The sequence below is a fragment of the Hyperolius riggenbachi genome, chromosome 9, assembly GCF_040937935.1.
Source record: "Hyperolius riggenbachi isolate aHypRig1 chromosome 9, aHypRig1.pri, whole genome shotgun sequence".
NCBI lineage: Eukaryota > Metazoa > Chordata > Amphibia > Anura > Hyperoliidae > Hyperolius > Hyperolius riggenbachi.
In genome coordinates this window covers 245046771-245067977 of record NC_090654.1, presented here as the reverse complement: position 1 = coordinate 245067977, position 21207 = coordinate 245046771, and the positions used below count along the sequence as shown (strand labels likewise).

At 43.9% G+C, this 21207-nt stretch overlaps 1 protein-coding gene across 7 annotated transcripts in view; it reads right to left on the bottom strand.

Moving 5' to 3' along the window:
• The window catches only part of SYNE2 (spectrin repeat containing nuclear envelope protein 2), a 573116-nt gene that overhangs the window by 283029 nt on the left and 268880 nt on the right, over nt 1-21207 (bottom strand). For all 7 annotated transcript variants that reach the window (XM_068254236.1, XM_068254237.1, XM_068254238.1 and 4 more), the window contains 7 exons: nt 19397-19565; nt 13263-13409; nt 11352-11492; nt 8618-8800; nt 3607-3744; nt 1156-1341; nt 844-966 (listed from right to left, as the gene is read on the bottom strand). In XM_068254236.1, the coding sequence (XP_068110337.1) occupies nt 844-966; nt 1156-1341; nt 3607-3744; nt 8618-8800; nt 11352-11492; nt 13263-13409; nt 19397-19565 (1087 nt within the window). The remainder of the gene's footprint in view (nt 1-843; nt 967-1155; nt 1342-3606; nt 3745-8617; nt 8801-11351; nt 11493-13262; nt 13410-19396; nt 19566-21207) is intronic.

Here is a 21207-nt window from a genome sequence, read left to right as displayed (position 1 = left end):
ATAGCCTAATCCCCTTGCTGCACAGCACTGTGTATTGACCTGAGGAAGCGGGCTAGTACTCGTGAAACGCATTGTCTATTTTGTGTTTTGAATAAATACGTTTCCAGTTGTACTGGTGTTTTTGTTGTCAGAAGGAAGAAATGACCTCTCATTCTTATTTTAACTATTAGACGTTAATATATATTTTTACACTTGGGCATCTCCATCCTTACGGGTATCCAGATAAACCTCCTTTGGAGGTAATTGTTTTTTCCCTAAAAACTACAAACCCAGGAGAGTGACTATCCAGCTTCCAGCAGGACCTGGAAAACCAAGCATAACCGGTTACGGTAATTTCACGCTGGCTTATACGGTGGTTGCATTTATCTGCCACCCACTCTTGTGAGTATAGCCTTATATACTTGTATATACACTCTCTGTTTACTTAGGTATTCTTAAGTACAATGTCACTACAAGGAGCACCGAAACCCTCCTATACCACTGGAAAAGTAATCTTCACAAGTCTGCTTCAGGCAGCAAAAAGTCCAGAACCTGCCCTGAGTGGAGTCATTGTAAATAGACAATTAGGCTTAACCAATAAGGCAAGACAAAGTGTAGTATCAATGATAAAAGTGCTGTAATCACTTCATGTATGACAGCCATGGTGTGGTGCAAGATAAGGGGGCAAGCATGAGAGCAATGTCCTTAGCCAGTGCTTGGCCAACACATCCAAGAGGGGCACTGGGGCCTTGATCAGCTGCCTTGGCCGAGAACCATCTAGGGTGTACAGAACTTTAGAGCTCCTGTAAGCCTATTTGTTTGCAAAGCTGGGTTTTGGGTCATGATGAATATGTGAATTCTCACCTGTCCATTCTTGTAGTGCTCTCGAGGTGACATCTCATCGATTTCACTGGATGTCAAAATAGTTTTAATAGAATCCACTCTCTTTTCCATCCTTTTAACCTCGCTCTCAATACTACCCACTTCCTGTAGTCAGAGAAATAAACGTTTATGATCCAGTAACGAAAATATAGACATATACAAATATCAGCATTCTTTGAGGGATAGTGATATGTGAACTCTGTAAAGTGATGACCAATATCTTGAAATCGTATAAATAAAAGAAATAAGAAGCAGATCAGGAAGTACGAGTCTTTAGAGAAATGATGGTCTTACACTTGTTAAATGCTGGATTTGTGGAAGAACCTGCAAGAGTCTTTGCTGGAGATCCTTGACTTGGTTCCTCACTTCTCCATGGCTTTCCACAATGCTATCGGTCTCAAAGATGACAGCCAGAAGATCTACTTCAGAATAGATTTTGTCCAAGAGGAGCTCCTTCTGCTCAGAGTCATCCAGCGCTATCTGCTCACCGACAAATAGAAACTGTTAGGGTAGGTTTCCAATCCAAAAACATGTTTAACAGCTTGATTTATTAAAGGACAACCAAGGTGACATGTGACATGATAAGATAGACATGTGTATGTACAGTGCCAAGCACACAAATAACTAGGCTGTGTTCCTTTTTTTCTTTCTCTGCCTGAACGAGTTAAAAATCAGGTATGCAAGAGGCAGTTTCTGTCCAGGTTGGGACCGGGTCGGACTGGGTCAGACTATAGCATAACCCTCACTGATTAGTAATTACAGCCATAAAATACTTTCCTGTCAGTAAATAGCTTCTGAGAGCAGGAAAGAGATAAAAAGTGTCAATAATTAAGATTTGAGCTCTAGCATACTTCAATGAAGGTGTCTTTGAGCAGACACAATAAAACAGGAAAAACGTAAAAACTAGATTTAAATATAAAATAAAACTGTGGGATATCTAAAAAAGTCAATTTTAGTAGAAGTAGGATGGATACAATTGTTTTCGTCATCAGTTTATTTTCACCTCGAATGTCCTTTAAAGGGAATGTCCAAGCAAAATAAAAAAATGAGTTTCACTTACCTGGAGCTTCTACTAGCCCCATGCAGCCATCCTGTGCCCTCCTAGTCACTCACTGCTGCTCCAGTCCCCCGCTAGCAGCTTGCTGACCTCGGAGGTCGGCGGGACGCATTGCGTACATTTTTACGCATTCCCGCTAGTGCAGGAACATTAACACATACATTTTTACGCATGACTGGTCCAATGCGTAAAAATGTACGCATTGGACCAGTAACGCGTAAAAATGTATGTGTTAATGTTCCTGCACTAGCGGGAATGCGTAAAAATGTATGCAATGTGTCCCGCCGACCTCCGAGGTCAGCAAGCTGCTAGCGGGGGACTGGAGCAGCAGTTAGTGACTACGAGGGCACAGGATGGCTGCATGGGGCTTATAGAAGCCCCAGGTAAGTGAAACTAATTTTTTTATTTTGCTTGAACCTTCCCTTTAAGGTCCTCCTGGTCTGGAGAACACAACAAGATCACCTGTAAACTCGGCCTGGATTTATTACACAATACTGGCCCTTATTCAATTATCTTCTCTCTCGAGTTAGCTCAAAACATGGGCCTGATCCAATTCACTTTATCTCCTAAGTTTCTCCCAGGAGATAATTTTTCATCTTCTGTTTAAAATAACTTATCAGCACTCTGCAATTGAAAAAGTACCAAAGAGTAGGTGAACAAGTACTGTCAAGATTATTCTGAGCATTTTCTTGCCTGCATTTTATTGACAAGTTGTGGAAATATCACATAGAAGAAAATTTGGAGAAAAAGTGAATTGAATTGGGCCCAAAATGTTTTCACAGGTGATCTATAAAATACCTTCAGGCCGGATTTACACTTGTGGAGTATGTTTGAGGTGCGATGCCCCTGCAGCATAAAACAAAACCAAAAACATATGACCCTACGAGAGAGTGCGCCGTCAGGGTTATATGCATAGTGCCGACCCCTCCGCACGCCTCTTGCCCAGTGACATACTCCCTGCTGATCAGGAAGTTCATCAATGGGATTCCAGGGGTTCTCGGTTGTATTTCCATAGTTATGCGCATGAACATCGCAAACATATTTTAAATGTATGCATTGGCCATTGACTTCAATGGTGTGTGCCACCGAAGCATCGTTGCGGAAGTACGCCATTAACAGGCTGTTGACCTTGCGGCGGCTCGAATGTGGAGCAAGCTCTTCCGGCGCATTGTCTCCCATTGCTGTAGCGTTACCCTAAGGGTAAACAGGGTAATGCAACGCAGGTTTTCAATGCAAGTGTAAAAGGGGCCTTAAGGGCCAATTTGCATTAAGATGCTTTTCGTCATTTTCCATTGCTTTGCTGATCACCGGCTATCAGATACTGCATTATCCATACAGAGTGGCAGAGGCGGGACAAGGTCCTTCAGCACCCAAGGCTGAGATAGCAAAGTGCGCCCCTCCATCCCTCCCACCCCAGCCTTCACACACTGATTGCTATTAGACTAATAGGTGCCCCAGGGCCCCCAACACCTTAATCTCTAGTTATCTGGCTTGCAGTCACTGTCATGTATCCCCTTTTCTTATTTCTTTCTGCTGCAAACACAATTGGGAATGACAGCTGAATGAATTGTGCGCCCCCTCCTACACTGCGCCCTGAGTCTGGAGCCTCTCCAGCCTCTGCCTTGGCCCTGCAGAGTGGCGTATGTGTCAGAAATGAAATGTGCCCACAAGGCTTCCATTGGCCTCACCGCTAGAGCAGTCACGTGCTTGTTCAGAACCTTGGCGGTACAGTTCTTCATCTCCTCATTTAGCAAGCTGTTTGTATTCTCGATCCACAACTTGGTGCTCTTCAGACTTTCTTCATATTCCTCTAGTTTTGTGGCCGCCTGTCACAAGGATATAGCAGAGTTAGTGGACTTACAGTAGATTAAAGGAACATTCCACTGTAAGGTGCATGCAACATAAAGGAAGAGGAGATTTCCCCCAACCATATGCACAGCGGATTCTAAACAGCGATGACCAAAATATTCCCATGGTAAGCTAATTAGTCCAAAGCAGAGGGGGAAGTTGGGATTGGCAAACCAGTTTCTAATGCTGGGAATACACCGTACGTTTTTTGGCAGATAGACGGTTCGATAGATAACTTCCGACATGTCTGATCTTTATTTTCTTATTTTTATGATCGATTTCTCATAGAAGTGAATTGAAATATATAAGAAAGGATAAGAGAATCGAACTGGAAATCGACCGGAAAATAGATTGACTGGAAAATCGACCAAAAAAATGCATCATGTGTACCCAGCATAAAAGTTGATAAGCTGGTATCAGGCAGAGCAGGCGCATGTGGCTCCTGGACAAATCTGGTGCCGCCATTATCTTACATATAAAATATCAGCAAGCTGGTGCCAAAGCGGAAATTTGCCTGATGTTTACCATTTTTTGCAGGGGTTTTCTTTTCTTTATTACAGTACAAGGATGTCGGAGGTGGCGCAGGATCAGTAGCACCTGCAATATTTACCTACCACGATCTGGCGGAGTAGCAGCTTTCTAATCGGTTCAGGTGGAAATAGCGAGCCCAATCGGGATCCAATCTACTGCGCATGCACAGTAAAGCCGACCCGATCGGGCTTGGCTATTTGCGCCTGAGCCGATCAGAAAGCTGCTACTGCGCCGGATCGCGATTGGTGAATATGAACCTCTCAGTTGTTCAGGGGCTGCCAGTGCTACATAGTTACATAGCTATTTGGGTTGAATAAAAACATACGTCCATCGAGTTCAACCAGAGAACAAAGAACAACATCAGCCTGCTCCCTCACATATCCCTGTTGATCCAGAGGAAGGCAAAAAACCCTTACAAGGCATGGTGCAATTAGCCCCAAAAGGGAAAAAAATTACGTCCCGACTCCAGATGGCAATCAGATAAAATCCCTGGATCAACATCACTGGGCATTACCTAGTAATTGTAGCCATGGATGTCTTTCAATGCAAGGAAAGAATCTAAGCCTTCTTTAAATGCAGATATAGAATTTGCCATTACTACTTCCTGTGGCAATACATTCCACATCTTAATCACTCTTACTGTAAAGAACCCTTTCCTAAATAAATGGCTGAAACGGTTTTCCTCCACGCGCAGATTATGTCCTCTAGTCCTTTGTGAAGGCCTAGGGACAAAAAACTCATCCGCCAAGGTATTATACTGCCCTCTGATGATACATGTTAATTAGATCCTCTCTAAGGCGTCTTTTCTCTAAACTTAATAAACCCAGTTTATCTAACTTTTCTTGATAAGTGAGACCGTCCATCCCTCGTATTAATTTTGTTGCTCGTCTCTGCACCTGCTCTAAAACTGCAATATCTTTCCTGTAATGTGGTGCCCAGAACTGAATTCCATATTCCAGATGTGGCCTTACTAGAGTGTTAAACAAAGGCAATATTTTGCTAGCATCTCAAGTTTTTATTTCCCTTTTAATGCATCCAAAAATTGTATTAGCTTTAGCTGCAGCGGCTTGGCATTGTTGAATACAATTAATTAACTTGTCAATGAGTACTCCTAAGTCTTTCTCCAAGTTTGATGTCCCCATCTGTATCCCATTTATTTTGTATGGTGCTGTCTAGCATTGGTACGACCAAAATGCATGACTTAACATTTTTCAACATTGAATTTCATCTGCCATTTACAGTGGTTTGCAAAAGTATTCGACCCCCTTGAAGTTTTCCACAATTTGTCGTATTACTGCCACAAACATGAGTCAATTTTATTGGAATTCCACGTGAAAGACCAATACAAAGTGGTGTACATGTGAGAAGTGGAACGAAAATAATACATGATTCCAAACATTTAAAAAAAAAAAAAACTGCAAAGTGGGGTGTGCGTAATTATTCAGCCCCCTGAGTCAATACTTTGTAGAACCACCTTTTGATGCAATTACAGCTGCCAGTCTTTTAGGATATGTCTCTACCAGCTTTGCACATCTAGAGACTTTCTTCTTTGCAAAACAGCTCCAGCTCAGTCAGATTAGATGGACAGCGTTTGTGATCAGCAGTTTTCAGATCTTGGCACAGATTCTCGATTGGATTTAGATCTGGACTTTGACTGGGCCATTCTAACACATGGATATGTTTTGTTTTAAACCATTCATTTGTTGTCCTGGCTTTATGTTTAGGGTCGTTGTCCTGCTGGAAGGTGAACCTCCTCCCCAGTCTCAAGGGGAGGACCTGTCTTTAGTAAACCCATGCTGATGCTGAGAAATTAAACTATTTTCTACTATTAAGTCTTGTATAGTATCTCTTAGTAACCCCTCAAATAGTTTGCACACAACTGATGTTAAGCTTACAGGTCTATAATTTCCCGGATCTGATTTTTTGCCCTTCTTAAATAATGAGAAAATGTGGGCTGTACGCCAATCTACCGGAACTCTGGCAGTTGAAAGAGAGTCACAAAAGAGAAGATAAAGGGGTTTATCGATAATGGAACTTAATTCCCTTAGGACCCGAGGATGCATGCCATCCGGGCCAGGTGCCTTGTCTATTTTTATTTATTTAGTCTTGCCTTCACTTCCTGCGTTAAGTATTTAATATTACAATTGGAAGATTGAGACTTTTCTGCATCTGTAATTTGCAAGAGTGCTGTTTCCCTTGTGAAGACAGAAGCATTTAATAACTGCATTGCCTTGATCATCCACCATTGACTTCCCACCCTCATCCTTTAGAAGTCCAATACAGTCTGGAACCGTGGGACAGAGGAGGGCAGGGAGACCTCATTAGGACCCAGAGGCTTCCCCCTCCCAAGGTAGGGATCCCCCCAGGGGATGTTTTTATTTATACAGATCCTCTTTAAAGGAAATCTGTAATTAAGAAAAACAGCTGGCTGTACTTACCTCGGGAGGAGGAAGCCTCTTGATTCTAATGAGGCTTCCCCATCCTCTGCAGCCTCCTGGATCCAGCGCTGACAGCCCCCAAACTCCACATGCAGCAATATTTACCTTTTGGCCTCCAGTGCGGTAGAAACGTTCCGATCGGAATCCGCGGGCAATAGCCAAACCCCATCGGATCCGCTCTATTGCGCAGGCGACTCGCATCTGCACAGTAGCGCAGACCTAATCGGGCTCGAGTCTTTCCCCTGGAGCCTGATCGGAAAGTTTCTACTGCGCCTGCGCTGACGTCCTGAAGGTAAATACTGCTGCGCTCTGCTGCACCTGTGCAGTGCTTGTCAGGGAAAATTTCGGGGCTGCCAGCGCTGGATCCCTGAGGCTAAAGAGGGCGGGGGAAACCTCATTAGGATCCCGAGGCTTCCCCCTCCTGAGGGGGGTTACAGATGTACTTGAAATAACCAAGAAACAGTGATAGACAGCTTGAGATAAGGTTTTACTGCAGGGAAGTTCAAAGGGTCATTAGCTCTGCTTTGTTTTACAGCTTAAAAGATAGATTGTGGATTTTACACTGCAACTGTGACAGTCTGATGCAATGTTATGAATAAAGCTATATAACTGAAAATAAAAATTAGACCATTTTCTTTGCTACAAATGTTCCAACCTATTTATTATCCTTAGTACACATACAAGTCAGTATAAGTTTATTTTCGCTTCAGTTTTGCTTTAAAGGACAACCAAGGTGACATGTGACATGATGAGATGGACATGTGTATGTACAGTGCCAAGCACAGAAATGACTAGACTGTGTTCCCTTTTTTCTTTCTCTGCTCCAAAGAGTTAAACATTAGGTATGCAAGTGACAGTTTCTATCCGGGTTGGGACCGGGTCGGACTGGGTCAGACTATAGCATAACCCTCAATGATAAGTTATTACAGCCATAAAATACTGTCCTGTCAGTAAATGGCTTCCTGGAGCAGGAAAGAGATAAAAAGGGTCAATAATTCATAGATTTGAGCTCTGACATACTTCAATGAAGGTGTCATTGGGCAGAGACTATGAAACAGTAAAAACTTAAAAACTAGATTTAAATATTACATAAAATATACAATTGTTTTACTCATCAGTTTATTTTCACCTCGGATGTCCTTTAAGCACACGCATACTCCCACAACGAAGCTCCTTCCTATCTTAATCAACTTATTTCCAGATACCATCCTACACGCAATCTCCGCTCTGCTAACGATATCCTTCTGTCTTCTTCCCTGATCACCTCTTCCCACTCCCGCTTGCAAGACTTCTCTCGATCCTCTCCCCTCCTCTGGAACACCCTCCCTCAACACATCCGCCACTCACCCACACTTACTATTTTTAGGCGCAATCTGAAAACTCACCTCTTCAGGCAAGCATACTCTCCTATCAAGCACCCTGCCCACTAACCACCATTTCTACCACTCCACACACAGCTTCCCGTTTCCTACTGTCCTATACCTTAAACATTTAGACTGTAAGGCCTTTTGGTCAGGGCTCTCTTCCCCTTTTGTCTCACAATGCTGTGTAATGGGTGTACATACCTCACACCCTTTGTAAAAACATGTAGTTCATTTGTTCACTGTATTAGCAGTTATACTTGTCTTGTATCATGTGTTGTATACGGAAGATGCTGGCGCTAATAAATAATAACAACATACTGTGACATGGAGAAGCACCTTAGCAAAGTTTTCCTCTCTTAGCCAAAGGCTGCAGTTACTTGTGACAAAACAGGTGAGTCAGCCCTGATACCGTCAGTCCAGGCGAGGCTCTCAATGCTCACACAGCGATAACCGGCATTGTTCACAGTAATGGTGCATGGCACTGAGAGGCAACAATACAAACACAGCACTCCACTTGCCTTGTTCAGCTCGGTGGTTCTGCGCTCCACCAGGTACGTGACTTGTTGGTGGTAATTGAATGGTTCAGTCAGTTTATCCATCCAGTCCTGAGCCTGGATGGGATCTTCTTCCGCCATGTCCTGAACCTCCGACTCCAGAGCGTGAAGCTTGGAGTGCCAGCTGTCCACCTCATCCCAGATTTTCTGCAGAGACAAGAGACACAACCTCATCTTCATGTTAAACTATGGCCTACTAAACACTAAAGGGTAATAATAAAGTATGCGTCCTAAGTGCCCAGATTGCCTCCTAAACGAGTGCTAATTATGCCCAAAAGTGATTGGAGAAACTGGTTACACTGCGTTTCACCTTTACAAGTATTATGAACTTGTTCATCAAGAACTGTTTGGTGCCACTCAATGCCCTTTTTTTCTGATGCCTTTTGTGGTTACTTCCCACTACCAATACTTTCCACTATTATTGATGGTCACGCCTAGGAGAACTCATGGAAAAGCATGTGATTTGTTTGATCAGCTGATAGATTTGCAAAGCTCTGATTTGATGTAATCAAATGCTGCTTTAGCACATGATCATGACTAGCAAATCAGAGACTTACATATCTATCGCCTGACCAAGCTTGCTTCTCCATGAGTTCTAAACCTGACCATCACTCTCCACCATGCGAACAGCATTACTTACTGTTGATATCTTTGACCTGAATCCCATATCTGTGATCTGCACTTCAGGTCTAATGCTGGGTACACACGGTACGATTTTCCGTGCGATAGATGGATCCGATTGATAAAATCCCTCAAGTCCGATATTACTCTCGATTCTGCGCTTGATTTCTCATAGAATTGAATGGAAAAAGATAAGAAAAATGAGCAAAGATAAGAGAAGCGAGCGCAAAACCGAGCGGAAAAACCGATCGGGTGGGAAAATCGCACGGAAAATCGTACCCAGCATAAGTGGACTAAGCAGGACGTGAATGGATTACAGAGATAAGTAATCAGACCTGACATGGTGATATCAAGTAGGTAAGGGGGCAGTGAGGTGATACTATCAGTGGATTTTTTTCTTCCCTTAATACTACATTTTAATGTAAAGGCCTAGTCAGTTTTTCTGTGCATTTTCTGCACAGGAAAACTGCAACCTATGTTAATCAATGGGCTAGTTCCCACTTGAATGAATGTTTCACATACAGAAAAACAATTGACAGCAATGCAAAACTGTCAGAAAAGGCATGAAGAAAAACTGACACACAGAAAAACTGATGAGTGGAGACAGGGCCTAAGTGAGTATTGCGGTTGTGCATTTATGCAGCAATACACCTTGGATGACAACTCCTGTTTTCTATCTGCAGCCTCTTTTTTCCATATGCAGCACCCCTGTGTTGGGCAGGAAGTCCCATCTACAATGGGCTGTCCCTCCCATCTTCCACAAGGAGTCCCCTGTTGACAGCCTAGTCTCCCATGTACAGCAGCTCTTCCATGTCTAATCTCCCCATAACCGGTAGCAGCTTCCTTAAACTGTACCCGAGGCCCACAAAACCCCCAGATACTTACCTAAGAAGAAAGAAGGCCTCAGGATCCTGCAGAGGCTTCCCATGGCCCTCCCCGTTGCTGGGCCCAGACTCCCAGGACACATGTGACAAAAGCTTATCGGATATGTTACAGCCACGACTATAAAGCAAGCCAGAGGATGCAGAGGCTTATCTCTTCTCAGGTAAGTATTTGTTTTGTTTATTTCTTTTGCCTCAGGTTTACTTTAAATGGACACTTAAGTCACACACAAAAAAAAAAAAAGACTTTTACTCACCTGGGGCTTCCCTCAGCCCCCTGCAGCTGTCCGGTGCCCTCGCAGCCTCGCTCCGATCCTCCTGTCCCCACCGGCGGCTATTTCTGGTTTCGGCAACAGGCTGGGAACGCGAGTGATTCTTCGCATTCCCGGCCCCAATGGCACCCTCTATACTGCTATTGCGGCACCGGACAGCTGCAGGGGGCTGAGGGAAGCCCCAGGTGAGTAAAATATTTTTTTGTGTGACTTAAGTGTCCCTTTAAAGAGACTCTGTAACTTCAAAAAGATCCCCTGGGGGGTACTCACCTCGGGTGGGGGAAGCCTCCGGATCCTAATGAGGCTTCCCACGCCGTCCTCTGTCCCACGGGGGTCTCGCTGCAGCCCTCTGAACAGCCGGCGACAGGCCCGACTGTAATTTCAATATTTACCTTTGCTGGCTCCAGCGGGGGCGCTGTGGCTGCTTTCGGCTCGGAAATAGACGGAAATCCGCGATCTCCGTCGAGTCTGCTCTACTGCGCAGGCGCCGGAGACTTGCGCCTGCGCAGTACAGCGGACCCGACGGCGATCGGGTATTTCCGCCTACTTCTGAGCCGACAGCCGTCAGAGCGCCTGCGCGGGAGCCAGGAAGGTAAATATTACATCACGGCTGTATGGAGGGCTGCAGCGAGACCCCCGAGGGACAGAGGACGGCGTGGGAAGCCTCATTAGGATCCTGAGGCTTCCCCCACCCGAGGTGAATACCCCCCCAGGGGACGTTTTGCCATTACAGTTCCTCTTTAAGTCATATCCTATGTGTCCTGGGCAGAAATCTGGACCTCAGTTGTTCAATGTGGTAGGAGGGGCTACTTTGCTCCTGCTGTAAGACAGCACATCCCCAAACCACCGAGATGTAACTATGTATTCAGTAACACACTGCTATGTGCAATATGGCCAATGAGAGGAGGTGGACTCATTTCTTACCTTCTGGAGCTCTTTGGCCTGGAAAATATCTTTACTTTTAACTGTCAGCTGAGCTTCAATGGCATGGAGTCCAGCTTTTATTTCATTCACCTTTTTGGTCATGATATTATATGGTGAGCACTGCTCAATCTCATTGAGGACCTAGAAATAAAAATAGAACAAAGAATTAAAGTGTACTCATGGTGACATGTGACATGATGAGATAAACATGCGTGTGTACAGTGCCAAACATATTAATAAGTAGGCTGTGTTCCTTTTTTTCTTTTCCTGCCTGAAACAGTTAACCTTCAGGCATGCAAGTGACACATTCTCTCTTGCCTTGTCCATTATACGGTAGGTACACCTCACTGATAACGAATTACGGCCATAAAACTATGCAGAGAACAACTTCTGAGTGCAGAGGATAGATAAAAAAAAAAGGTCAATAGTTCATTTATTTTAGCTCTGGGACACTTTTTAGACTGCCATTTAGCAGATAATAAAACATTAAGGCCTCGTTCACATCATCAGATGGCTGTGCGATCAGAACGCAACGTATACGATCGCACAGCATCTGCGCTACTATTTGCTGCGCTGCAGATCCCATTTATTACAATTCCCGAAAATGCATGCAGTAGCGCGATAGCGCATCGCACTGCTGCGCAGCGCATATGATGGGAACGGTAGAAAGGCTGTCTATGCCCTTCTACTGTTCTTGCGTGTCGCACACTATGCACGCCACCAAAATTTGCACGGCAGCGCCAGTGCGCATAGTCTGAATGAGCCCTAAAAGGGACACTCCAGAGAAATAAATAAGCAGTTAAAATCTGACAGAACCAACAGGTTTTAGTCTAGTCCATCTCCTCATGGGGAGTTCTTAGGCCCCGTTTACACTTAATCAGTTACTCTCAGTTATTACTGAAATGTCAACTGATTTTCAAAGTAAGTCCAATGTTTTCCTATGGCACCTTTCACACTTGCTTGCTATGGAGAAGAAAAAAAAACGTGTACCAACTGATTAAGTGTAAACGGGGCCTTAGGGTTTTCTTTGTTTTCAGAAGAATTTCCAAAATGGCATTTTAACTGCCAAAACAGTAAGGCACGGGACACTCTTAAAGAGGAACACCAGTGAAAATAATGTAATAAAAAAAAGTGCTTCATTTTTACAATAATTATGTGCTTTAGTCAGTGTTTGCCCATTGTAAAATCTTTTAAATCCCTGATTTACATTCATCACATGGTGACATTTTTACTGTTGGCAGGTGATGTAGCTGCTGCATGGTTTTTTAGCAGTTGGAAACAGCTGTAAACAGCTATTTCCCACAATGCAACAAGGTTGACAGACAGGAAACTGCCAGGAGTACCACGGTCCTCAGAGTTTCTTGTGGGAGGGGTTTCACCACAATATCAGTCATACAGCGCCCCCTGATGGTCTGTTTGTGAAAAGGAATAGATTTCTCATATTAAAGGGGGTATCAGCTACAGATTGGGCTAAAGTTCAATTCTTGGTCGGAGTTTCTCTTTAAGTGTTTTTGTGCGCATTTTCTGCACAGCCATAAAATCACATACAAAACCGATACAAAGCTGACAGGACTAGATCAGACCGGAAATGTACACCTTTTGTGTGTGAACACAGCCATAGAAAACTCATACAAAACTGATACAAAACTGACAGGACAGGACTGGACCAGAAAAGTAAACATCCATGGAAACACATGCAAAACTGATGCCAACTGTCAAAAACTAACAGGACAGGATGGGACACCTTTTTATGTGTGAACCAAGCCTTATAGAAGCAAAGCACAAAGCGGAGCTCCTCCTACATACTTCCTGGTTACCGAAAGGCCTAAGCAATTCACCTTCACCTAGGCAACAATGAACCTGGTACACCTAATGCTGGCTGTTCCTCTCCTCTTGTAAACACAGCATTACCTTTCCTTCCGTCTCCAGCAGATACTCCTGACACTTCTCCGCCTGAGATAACAGGTCCCCAGGAACCGCCTCTCCGTATCGCTCCTGCAGTCTCTCCATAATATTCCCAGCCTTCTCCTTCGCTGACACAATCAGCGCGAGCTGTTCCTGAAATAAAGGCATGCAGATCCGGAATGAGTCACTCAGACAACCCCAACCATTCCCATACGATCAGAATTGTGGACAATGATCCCTGATCAGGCTACGAGGCAAAGACCTCACCTGCCCATTGAAATCCTGCAGCCAGGCCTCTCCGCTGCTCCGTTCACCTGAGGAGGGGCACCATTCCAATCACAATAGTGATCAGGTGGCCCAGGGACAGCAGTGTCACCTTTCACATAATGATGGCGATCAGTAAAGCTTTTCATTTGCTGAATAGAAGGAACGATTCCTGAAAGCAGCCCTCAGCCAGCGCTCTCCTGTCTCAGCGCTGCACACAATCTGCTGCCTGAGCTCCAGCTGCAAGGCCCATTCCCCAGCGGGCGTTATTTGAATGTAAACAAATAGGCACATTTCCCCGGCCGGTGCTTTTTAGACTGATATGAAATTAACCTTTAGTCTGTTTGAGTTCCGTATCTTTGCTGAACAGGTCTGGCTCTGGGCCAAAGAGCCACTTGGCTTCATATGAATGAGATGGAATGCGTTCTGGTAACACTCCCTTGGTGAACACAACTGTGAGGGATGCGGAAACCCTGACAAAGAGCTTATTCTGAGAACAATACAGGCTCTACCTAGCCCAGATTTAAAGACGACCAGACCTCGTTTCCCCCTTATGGACCAGAGCAGTTTTGATAGTTTAGCTATGTCCCTATTTAATCAGAAATAACTTTATCCCTACACAGAAATGAAAGTTTGCTTTCCTAAAACAGAAAGAATTTGCGATAATTCAGGTTGGAGTAAGCTTGAGATGCCTCCCAGTGCATCACTGCTGAATATATGCAAATTAACCATTGTACCCTTAGAAGCTAAACACACCTCCAGAACCGCTGGAATGCAATGATGTGTCAGCTTGTTAAATTGTACAGAGCCATAATAATCCAACATGCATACAGACTGTTTCGGATTGTTTGATCCTCATCAGTGCATGGCATGGATTAATTTGGCTCTATGGAGTAGGGCTTGTAAACCGAGAGGTACAGGTACAGAGGTGCATTCCAGCGGTTCTGGAGGTGTGTTTAGCTTCTAAGGGTACAATGGTTAATTTGCATATATTCAGCAGTGGTGCCTGGGAGACATCTCGAGCTCACTCCAACCTGAATTATCGCAAATTCTTTCTGTTTTAGGAAAGCAAACTTTTGTTTTTCTTAACATCTTAGTAAGGGGGCTTTTAGGACCATTGTAGTCCCTTACACACCCCAATGAGTTCTGGGTCACCATGAGCTTGCTGGTTAGTCTGTGCCTCTCGGATTTACAAGCCCTACTCCATAGAGCCAAATTAATCCATGCCATGCACTGATGAGGATCAAACAATCCGAAACAGTCTGTATGCATGTTGGATTATTATGGCTCTGTACATATTAACAAGCTGACACATCATTGCATTCCAGCGGTTCTGGAGGTGTGTTTAGCTTCTAAGGGTACAATGGTTAATTTGCATATATTCAGCAGTGTTGCTCTGGGAGGCATCTCAAGCTTACTCCAACCTGAATTATCGCAAATTCTTTCTGTTTTAGGAAAGCAAACTTTTGTTTTTCTTAACATCTTAGTAAGGGGGCTTTTAGGACCATTGTAGTCCCTTACACACTCCAATGAGTTCTGGGTCACCATGAGCTTGCTGGTTAGTCTGTACACAGAAATGAAATATATATTGTTTTTTCCCTCGAACAATTTTGTTTTCTATGAATTTTAATGAGAGAACAAGAAAACAATAGAAAAAAACACATTATTTCTTAGTTTTACCAATTCCAGTTTAAAAATAAAAAGTGCTACTGTAGGTAAAAAAAACACATTTTGTTTGGCTATTCTTACCGCTTATCACAAAACTTAGATTATGTTCCTGTCACAATTTATGTTAAAGATATTTGATTCTGAAATAATGCTACAGTGTGTATTTTTCACTATCAACTGAGAAAACAAAAGTATTTTTAATGGTTAAAATCAATCTCATTAGCTTAGGAAACATATATTCCCGTTCACCAATTAGTGCTGTATCAGATAGTGCCAGAAATGTGCACAGGAGCAAACCCAATCCTGCACAGCTGTGCTTCTGCTACAAGACGTATATCTACTGACTCGTGGCTTAAATGAAGTCACAGAGGACGTAGATACAGTATACTGCAGTGGTGGATAAAGTGGTTAAAGAAAAATATTTAATTGTTACAGATGATACAAAATTTCCCTGACAACTCCTTTAATGACAACTGGACGTTTATAAACGTCCAGTGTATTTGTGGAGAGTGCACATCAGTTTGTTACTAAATGAGGCACATATGGTATCATTTTTAACCGAGACGACTTGTAGAATACATTTTACGTTCGGGGTTACCGCCAAGGAGGTTAAGGGTATATTACTGTTATGTTTGCTATTATGGGCCTGTAATTAGTGATGTATGCAAAACAGAATAAAAATACACCTTTTTTTCAAAATAAAATATTGGCGCCATACATTGTACAAGGGAAATATTTTAAATGTTGCAATAACCCGGACAAATGGGCAAATGTGGGTTTTATCCACAATATAATGTTTTATTTGAAAACTATATTGGCCAAAAATTGAACATTTTTTTTGCTTATTATTCCAATTAAAATGCATTTAGAATAAAATAATTCTTAGCAAAATGTACCACCGAAAGAAAGCCTTGTAGTAAAAAAAAAAAAGCTATAGATCATTTCTGTGTGATAAGTAGCTATAAAGTTATTGTGAATTAATGGGAGGAGCTCTGACAGGTGAAAATTGCTCTAGTACAGAAGGGAGAAAACCCCTTACAAAGGAAGTAATCGATAGGAAATCAGTGAGGAGTTGATAGGCAAGTTTGATCAACCTGACAGAAGATACCGAATACATGGAGCCGTGCATGAGCAGTCTACAAACAATTTTACTAATAATGGGAATTCACGGTCCATTGTGTTTTTGTTTTTTTATTCGGATTAAAGGAGAACTCCACATGAGACAAGATGATAGTCTGGGAGGAGGTAAAGAGGTTAATGAGGGTATGTGTCACAGGAAAAAAGGATAAAATGGTGCAGGAGCATCAGCAGAAAAAGGGGCGACACCATAGGAGCCCATTATAAAAGCTACGATTAGAGGTAAAGAAGAAAAATCTGGGTGTGAGTAGCCGCCACGATTTGCAGCAATGAAGTGAAGTAGAGGTACCCAGAGGTGCCTGATAAAATCGTGGCTGCTAAGGCTTCCCGCTATGAAAATTGCAGCACTACTTAGCAGGCACAGCTCTATGGTGGTGGTGGTGGTGGTGGGGTTGGGGAGCTTAAAGGGACAATTAAGCCAGAAATAAAAAAAAAATCAGTTTTACTTTCCTGTGGCTTCTACCAGCCCCCTGCAGCCATCCCGTGCCCTCGCAGTCACTCATGGAGCCTCCAGTCCCCCATCTCCAGCTAGTTTCATTTTCGCTGACAGGCCCGTAGACTCCCTGTCAGCAAAAAAGGAAACTAGCTGGCAGCGGGGGACTGGAGGCTCTGTGAGCGACAGAGGGCACAGGACGGCTGCAGCAGGCTGGTAGAAGCCCCAGACAACTAAAACTGATTTTTTTATTCCTGGCTTAAGTGTCCCTTTAAAGAGAATCTGTATTGTTAAAATCGCACAAAAGTAAACATACCAGTGCGTTAGGGGACATCTCCTATTACCCTCTGTCACAATTTCGCCGCTCCTCGCCGCATTAAAAGTGGTTAAAAACTGTTTTAAAAAGTTTGTTTATAAACAAACAAAATGGCCACCAAAACAGGAAGTAGGTTGATGTACAGTATGTCCACACATAGAAAATACATCCATACACAAGCAGGCTGTATACAGCCTTCCTTTTGAATCTCAAGAGATCATTTGTGTGTTTCTTTCCCCCTGCAGTTCTCATGCACTGAAGTTTCAGGCTGCTCGTTTCTTCCTGCAAACAGCTTTGCCCTGGTCTGTAATTCCTCAGTATGTGAAAGCCCAGCCAGCTCAGAGAACGATTTATACAGCTTGTAAAAGATAAGAGAGAAGCTGCCCTAATCTAAATAATACACAGGCAGTGTGCATAGAGGGGCCTGGAAGGGGGAGTTCATAGCAGAACCACAACACTGAAGAACTTGGCAGCCTTCCAGACACAGGCAGACAAGTCTGACAGGGGAAAGATACATTGATTTATTACAGAGACTGTGATAGTAGAAAGTGCTGCAGTAAGCCAGAACACATTAGAATAGCTTTTGGAACTTGTAGGATGATAAAAAAACAGGATGCAATTTTTGTTACGGAGTCTCTTTAAGGTTTATCCACCATTGGGTTAGGTGTCATCAGTTAAGCGACACTCATTACCACAAATTGTAGCACTGCAACGTCGGGGAAGGGTGGTGGTGGTAGGTTTAGGGATTAGGATTAGGCACCACGGGGGTGGGGGGGGGGGATTATTAAGAGTTAGGTGACTCCACAGGGGTTAAAGTATATGGACAGGTTCTGTGTTTGGTAGAGGGCAGGTTCTTTGTGAGAATAGGGTTAGGTTTAGTCAGAGTAAAATATCGGTAAAGATTCAGTAGTAGAATATAACTAATTTTAACGATATTCTATTAGCAGCAAACTCCAGCACCCTTTTTTCCTGGTGACTTTTTTCATGTACCGTATGCCCAGGTGGTCACTTAAAACCTTCACTAGCGATTGCTGAGTCCAGGCTTTACCACATCCACTGGACATGTTAACAATGCACTTCCTGTGGTGCACTGTGCTAAGCTGTGGACAGAGTACTATGGTATACTATACTAGACAGCATTACTGTGCAGCAAACATTCCTCAAAGCACTCAAGTTTAACTCTATAAAGGAGACACTGCAATAGATCAGCATTAATAATAATCATACTAATAAAGCTGATCTGTGACTGCTCTGCCTGTTACTGATGCTCTCTATTCCACTGCTGATACTCACCTCACCAATAATCCTGCCTTTACATAACCTCTGACTTCATGATCCAGCAGTCTCCAACCAACACTCCTGCAGAGTACTGACATTTAGTTGCCATCTAGTGGCAACTTATGAGACCTGCACTCCAAGTTCCTACTTGTTCCTCCCAAATGGATAATTATAGCTTATTATTATTCATTTTTAGTATTGATATAGCACCCACAGATTATATAGTCTTTACAGATTATATAGTCTTGTCACTAACTGTTGCTCAGAGGGGTTCACAATTGTCTACTGGTTATCCGGTGATCACCTGGCTTGTCTACTGGTTATCCGGCGATCACCTGGCTTGTCTACGGGTTATCCGGCAATCATCTGGCTTGTCTACGGGTTATCCAGTGATCACTTTGGCTTGTCTACTGGTTATCTGGTGATCACCTGGCTTGTCTATGGGTTATCCGGCGATCACCTGACTTGTCTACTGATTATCCGGCAATCACCTGGCTTGTCTACGGGTTATATGGAGATCACCTGGCTTGTCTACTGGTTATCCGGCGATCTCCTGGCTTGTCTACTAGTTATCCGGCGATCACCTGGGTTGTCTACTGGTTATCCGGCCATCACCTGGCTTGTCTACTGGTTATCCGGCGATCATCTGGCTTGTCTACTGGTTATCTGGTGATCACCTGGCTTGTCTACTGGTTATCCGGCGATCACCTGGCTTGTCTACTGGTTATATGGCAATCACCTGGCTTGTCTACTGGTTATCCGGCAATCACCTGGCTAGTCTACTGGTAATCCGGCGATCACCTGGCTTGTCTACTGGGTATTCGCCGATCACCTGGCTTGTCTACTGGTTATCCGGCGATCACCTGGCTTGTCTACGGGTTATCTTCTAGTATTTTCCACAAAAAATGGCTGCGTGTGTTTACAGACAAGGTAAGCAAGCTTATATGTTTGCCAAAACCCTTTCCCTGTGTACAGCTGATTTCAGGGGACTGTTTTTACCTGAAGGTGAATCTTTACAGAACGGGTGACTGTCTGCATACAAACCTCTAACAACGCCTTGGCCTCTGCAGCATCGGTCATGTCCACATTCTCCAGGATGGAGGAGACTTCTCTGAGAGATTCTCTCACTACAAATAGGCCATGTGTCACTGCTTCTCTCTCCTCCAGCTCTGCCTCTATGTCCTTCTTGTTCCCAACAGCTTTCTGCAGAAGCCTGTGTTGTAAAGATAAAGGAAGGCAATAAAAAAGCATGAGCAAATAAGTATGGCGATGTATGAACAGAAAGGGACAATGCTGTTTTATGGCAGCCAGACACTGCTAAATTTCACTTCACATATACAATACATACCAATAATGCTGGTGAAACAACACTTATACAGGTAATTTAGACCTTTAAAACAAACCTCATTCCCTGTACAGCAGGGGTGCCCAAACTTTTTAGGCCAAGGGCTATATCACCATTCTTAAGAGTGCTAGGGGGCCAAACTAGCGAAATTAAAAACAATTTTTGCTGATTGCCATTAGGTTCACTATGCCTGTGACATTTTCCTAAAACATTTCCACGGAAAATAACCCATATACCGTGTGCAGTTAGTACAGTAGCAGCTACTAATCAATGGCTGTTAATGTTGCTGGCATATTGGCAGCTGCTAATGAGTGAATATTACTGCTGCTGGCATAGTGGCAGCTGCTAATCAGTGGCTGTTACTGCTTCTGCATAGTGGCAGCTGCTAATTGCCGGCTGTTACTGCTGGCATAATGGCAACTGCTAATCAGTGGCTATTACTGCAGCTGGCAGAGTGGTGGCTGCTAATCAGTGGCTGTTACTGCAGCTGGTATAGTGGCAGCTGCTAATCAGTGGCTGTTACAGCCCGGCTGCTAATCAGTGGCTGTTACTGCTGCTGGCACAGTGGCAGCTGCTAATCAGTGGCTGTTACTGCTGGCACAGTGGCAGCTGCTAATCGGCGGCTGTTAGGGCTGCTGTCATAGTGGCAGCTGCTAATCAGTGGCTGTTACTGCTGCTGGCACAGTGGCAGCTGCTAATCAGTGGCTGTTAATGCTGCTGGCACAATGGCAGCTGCTAATCGGCGGCTGTTAGGGCTGCTGGCACAGTGGCAGCTGCTAATCAGTGGCTGTTCCTGCTGCTGACATAGTGGTGGTTGCTAATCAGTGGCTGCTATTGCTACAGTGGTAGATAAACTGTATATGAGCAAAGGGGGAGGCAGAGCAGCGACACAAGGGGGCCCCTGCGTGCGGCACCACAGCTACAGCCTGTGAGTCACATGGCAGTAACTGTAGAGAGCATCAGGGACCCCCTGAAAAGCCTCGGTGGGTCACATTTGGCCCCCCGGGCTGGACTTTGGACATGCCTGCTGTACAGCATATCCCAGTTTTACTTTTAATGGAAAGAATCAACAGAAAAATGGTACCTTGAAATGTTAGTAAAAAATAGCAGTCATGTGATAGCTTCAAACACCTCCCCTATTTTACCGAAGTTTCAGCAAAACTCTGTGTTTTAGATTATAGATGCAGCACCAACACCCCTGCACAACTGACTACCATCTAATGTTTACCCCATGTGTGCCCTGTAGGTCCCAGGGCCCTGGTGAAGTCGCGACTCCTGCATTCCCTATTACTAGGCCGCTGCCTGGCTGCAAATTGAAAATTCTTTTAATATCAAATAACAGAAGCCTTGCATAGCGCTGATCTCCTGTATGCTTTTAGCCATTTTCAATGAAAGCGGAGTTTGCCTTTAACGCACTGGTTGCCCCTTATTCTTCTCTGTTTTTCCACTCGAAACAGCTAAAATGTCTTAAGCTGTAAGTGCATAAGTGAAGTTTAGACTGCGCTTAAAA